The 4,827-nt window shown below is 45.6% G+C and overlaps 1 protein-coding gene across 1 annotated transcript; it reads right to left on the bottom strand.

Moving 5' to 3' along the window:
- Positions 1 to 2,632: 2,632 nt before the first annotated feature.
- On the bottom strand, positions 2,633 to 3,769 carry htr1b (5-hydroxytryptamine (serotonin) receptor 1B). Its single transcript, XM_053434862.1, has one exon. It carries the CDS (start codon positions 3,767 to 3,769, stop codon positions 2,633 to 2,635), a length of 1,137 nt encoding a protein of 378 aa, XP_053290837.1.
- Positions 3,770 to 4,827: the final 1,058 nt, after the last annotated feature.

Genomic DNA, 4,827 nt, shown 5'->3' with positions numbered 1-4,827 from the left:
GCCATTATAGCTTAAAGGTTTTTCTATATTTACATCGTTTAATGATTTTTCCTATTAAGTGGTAAATATGAACTTGTCTCTAAATGAGTCTTTAGAAAAATAATTTTTAAAAGCTGAATGTTTCTTTTGGCTAAACACTAAACTTTATATTCTTAACTTCAAGGCATACATCCCATAGACGTTTCTTTATGTCCCTTACTCCGTAGGGACGATGTCATCTGGTAGAGACACCACAATAATGTCAAGATGTCAACTTTTTTTTGTAGTATGGTCTTTTTATGTACATAATAAATATCGTAAGGTGCACATGCTGTCATGTTAGGTCATCTTTCTATAAATGCTTGGAAAGCGCTGTGCTTGGAACATCTGCCTGCTCAGGTGCACTCATCTTTCATGCATGATGCGCCGTATGAAAATGCATAAATGGAGAGCCAAAGGGTGTGCGCATTTGCATGTGCATGGACAATATTGTGCTGTGAAGTACACACGCCACAAAGCGTCACCCCATGCCGCTCGCACTGCTGACGTACTGAGCAGTGATGGCCGCTGACCACTCAGCTCAAGTCCTCCTCCGCCTGCAGGGAGGCAGCAGAGAGGATGGTGGAGAAGAGAGATCGAACCTCAATGGGACTCGGTCTCCACCCGACCTCATCCTGTCTCCTCAGAAAATACAGTCAGGAGGAGCTGATGTGAAATGTATGGAAGGCCATGTCTGCCAGGGAAAGAAAAAAACTAAGACCGCTAGGAGGAAATTATGAGATAGTTAAAATTATGAGATAGTTGAAAATAGGAGTCGTAATTAAGACATATTAAGTCATGATTATGAAAGAGCAAAACAATTATGAGATTGAAAGTCAAAAAATTATAGGATAGTAAGTTTAAACATTATAAGATAGTTAGTCGTACTTTTGAGATAAAAAGTTATTATTACAATTTTGAGACGCTAAGTCGTTTGAGTTAGTAAATCATTATTTTTGGTTAGTACATCAATATTTTGAGATATTACAACAGTACTTTGAGATATTTATGTCATTATTTTGAGATACTAGGACATTACCTTGAGATACTACGTCACTACTTTGAGATACTACGTCACTACTTTAAGATACTACGTCACTACCATTTTGAGAAGGTTTCTCACTATGATGACTCCCATGGGATTTGTCTTTTTATTCAACAACGTGGCAGAACTGATCTTCCATACCAAGCACAGTCCTGTGAATCTGATCTGTGTTGTTTAATGCTGCACCACGTCTGCCAGAGCCTCGAGAGATGGTCGGATTTCATTTTCACATCATCTTGATCTTCTGGGGGCCATTACTCTAATCTCTTATTAGATTTCAAGGTAGGGCCCAGTGCAAATCATCCTTGGGATTATCCGTGCTGCGTTCAAAAGGGAAGAAACAACTCACTGCTGACCTGGAATCATGGACCATCCGCACTTTAACCTGAGAATAAAACTCTCACTCAAAAATCAAAGGTGCCGGAAAAAAGATTCTCGAAAGCCTTTTATTATTGCACAGCATCTCTGGATGTGAACAGATGAATCCCTAACACAACGTTTACTTTTATTTCACATGATGCTGACGAACAATCAGCGTCACCTCAGTGGCTGTGAAGGCCAGAGCCCGTCAGTCAAAGCAGCAAATGAGTCTCTGTCGCCATGAGGGGTCCAACCACATGTGAACATAACTTACTGTAGATACACATTTGATGTCAGAGCAAACAGAGCCACACACACACACACACACACACACACAAGGTGATGTTTGCTCAGTAAAATTGAACTTATCATCGGTGTTCAGCTCTGCAGGGTAAATACAGTTTCGTTGTTTGACACATGGTATTGTGTGAATCTTTTCTTAGCGCCTGGTACAACAAGCCGACTTCAGGCTATTTTCTCAGCTGTATGAATGTCCCTCTCTAAATAAATAAGATAACCACAGGGCAACAGCGAGCAGGGCCTCACCGTACGCCTGCTGCACGTTATCATGTCACAGAACACACAGGGATGGAAAACTCACCGCCGCTGAGTTTTAGAAAATATCAATCTACCACATTTGTGCACAATGGAAATTGGATTCTGTGTCCTTCAGCCATATTTTCATTAGAGTTGTCTGACTTGTAAAACGAGGGTCGATGGTCTCTGCTGCTCGCTCACACTCGGCCGTGGCGTGGGAATAACATGCACTGCAGCACCTTTCAAATACAGAACGGACGCCAATTAAAAGCAGCTTTTATTCCAGTGTTTATTTTTCTACTATCTCCAACCCACAACTCTCCAAAAGGTGTCCAAGCCTTCCAGGTCTGTTTTGTGCTTTATATTGATTTCCACTCAGGGTGGCCCATCAGCTGGAGAGACTATTTCTTCATGTTTTCACTCTTGCAAGAATAAATAAAAGGACGTAGTGTGAAATGATTTCACTCCACAGTTTCTGTTTCTGTTTTATGAACATGACATTTCAATTCTCCAAACAGATGCCTGGAAATTGGTTGTTGTTCCATTGCATGCACATCTTCTTCTTTTTTTATTGTAATAGTCTCAAAAATATTGTTTTCTTACTGCTCCATTTTTTGTATAGCTTTATATCCAAAAATAAATGCATCAGCAGCTTTTAATGGAAACTGTTTTTCACCACCTGCAGCACCTGAAGCGCACAAGTTTATGGAAAGCTTTCTTGAAGTCCTCGTTGGACATGGTGTATATGATGGGGTTGATGAGGGAGTTCAGGTATCCCAGCCAGGTGAAAAAGTCGAATAACTCGGGGATCAGACACGTGTCGCATGTGGCCACCACCAGCGTGTAGATGAAGAAGGGCAGCCAGCAGACGATGTACGCGCCGAGGATGATCCCCAAAGTTTTTGTGGCTTTTCTCTCTCTGGCCGCGGAAATCCGCTTCTTCTCCAGCAGCGCGTCCGACACCGTCACCTTCACCTGGTTGTCCCCGGCCGAGGAGCCGCTGTCGTGGGGGGGCCCGTCGTGTCTCCCGTACTGCAGCGAGGTCGTGGAAGTCACGGAGCCGGGGGAGTTGGTGACCAGGTGCGCGGAGGTCAGTCTCTTCCCCACCTTCTTGGGGGACTGCTTGAGGATGCGCTTCCGAGCCTCCACGTAAATCCGCCCGTAGAGGACAATGAGCAGCAAGGTGGGGATGTAAAAAGCCCCGAAGGTGGAGTAGATGGTGTAGAAAATATGATCCGTGTTGACGCCGCAGCTCGTCAGCTCCTCCGCCTTCACCTGCCTCCAGAAGAGCGGCGGCAGGGAGATGGAGATGGCGATGACCCAGGCCGTGACCACCATCCCGGCCGCGCGTCCCGGCGTGCGCTTTTTGCAGTACTCCACCGCGTCCGTGATGGCCCAGTACCTATCCAGGGCGATTACGCACAGGTGGAGGATGGAGGCGGTGCAGCACGTTATGTCCGAGGAGAGCCAGATGTCGCACACGACCTGCCCCAGCGTCCAGGTGTGGATGACGGTGTACAGGACGCAGATGGGCATCACCAGGATGGACACGAGCAGGTCGGTGAGGGCCAGGGACGCGATGAGGAAGTTGGCAGGAGTTTGCAGCTTCTTCGACTGCGAGATCGTGGCGATGACGAACGCGTTGGATAAAGTGGTGGCCAGTGTGATGACGGACAGCAGCACCGCCAGGCTGATCTGGAAGGCGAGACTCTCCGCGCTCTCATCCTCGGCGGCGGAGGAAGCTGTGATGAAACTGTCGTTACTGGCGTTCACCGGCTCGGTCGTCACGATGTAACCGGATAGCTCCATGACTTTTACTCACTTCTTGTCATAGTTGAGATGTCTGACATTTACAAACGCCCTTTCTCCTCCTGGTCAGCGTCGCCTCATCCGTACCACCCGGTCCCATTAAACACCACAACGAGTCCGGAGCATGAAAATGGAATCACGTCATCCTCATTTTATTCTGAGGGGCTACATCAGGTTTTAATATGAACCTGCAGACAAGTGGAAGCAAATATCCATTCCCAACATGGAACTCAAACTTTTCCGTTTTGTAGCCATAAAAGAAAACTTCACAGTAGCTGAGCAAGGCTGGTGCGTAAAAGACGAGCGCCGCGTCCTGATGTGCCAACATCTGGAAAGATGTCACATATAATCCGCATGTAGGGCACGAGTTGTGCAGAGCTGCGTCTCCCCAGTCTCCCCTGTGGCTGAATGGGGAACCAGCCCAAAGTCTTGGTTTTATACACAGTCTGACATCAAACAAGCACCACTTATCACAGCCTTGTTTTCTCCTCTCTCTCTCTCTCTCTCTCTCTCTCTCTCTCTCTCTCTCTCTCTCTCTGTCTATCTGCTGGGTCATAGTGCCCAGTGTGTCTCACTTGTCACATGTTAACTCATCTATAGGTTCAAATAAACTGCCTGCTATTACCACACTGGTCTCATCGCCTTCTATAAGTCACCATTTATATAGGGTGAGTGGGTTGTCACTAATGATTGACGCTTAACATGTCCTTTAGGGACCTTCAGGGAGAAGAACCCTTGGTCCCAGTCTGTTGAGTCTTTATTAGATGACATTAAGTCAGTTTTAATAACGTCATATTTAAGTGTTTCAGTCATTTGCAACTGGAACACAAACGAATACATACCTGCACCAAGGGCCACATGATTGTCTGTAGTGCTTATAGTAAAAAAAACACATAAAAGAGTTATGCCTGATCATTTTAAATCAAGATTGACAAAATTTACAAAATCGTTAAAATGTAGCATGTTTTCCAATGATGAAGAAAGTGGGGAAAAACCAGTTCTGGGGCCTCATTAACATGTAATGGTCTCATGCAGACCCAGGCCTCATCCGTCTGTCG

This window comes from Pleuronectes platessa, chromosome 11 (assembly GCF_947347685.1).
Source record: "Pleuronectes platessa chromosome 11, fPlePla1.1, whole genome shotgun sequence".
NCBI lineage: Eukaryota > Metazoa > Chordata > Actinopteri > Pleuronectiformes > Pleuronectidae > Pleuronectes > Pleuronectes platessa.
The sequence above is the reverse complement of the archived record's forward strand: the minus strand, read 5'-3'. Positions and strand labels throughout refer to the sequence as shown.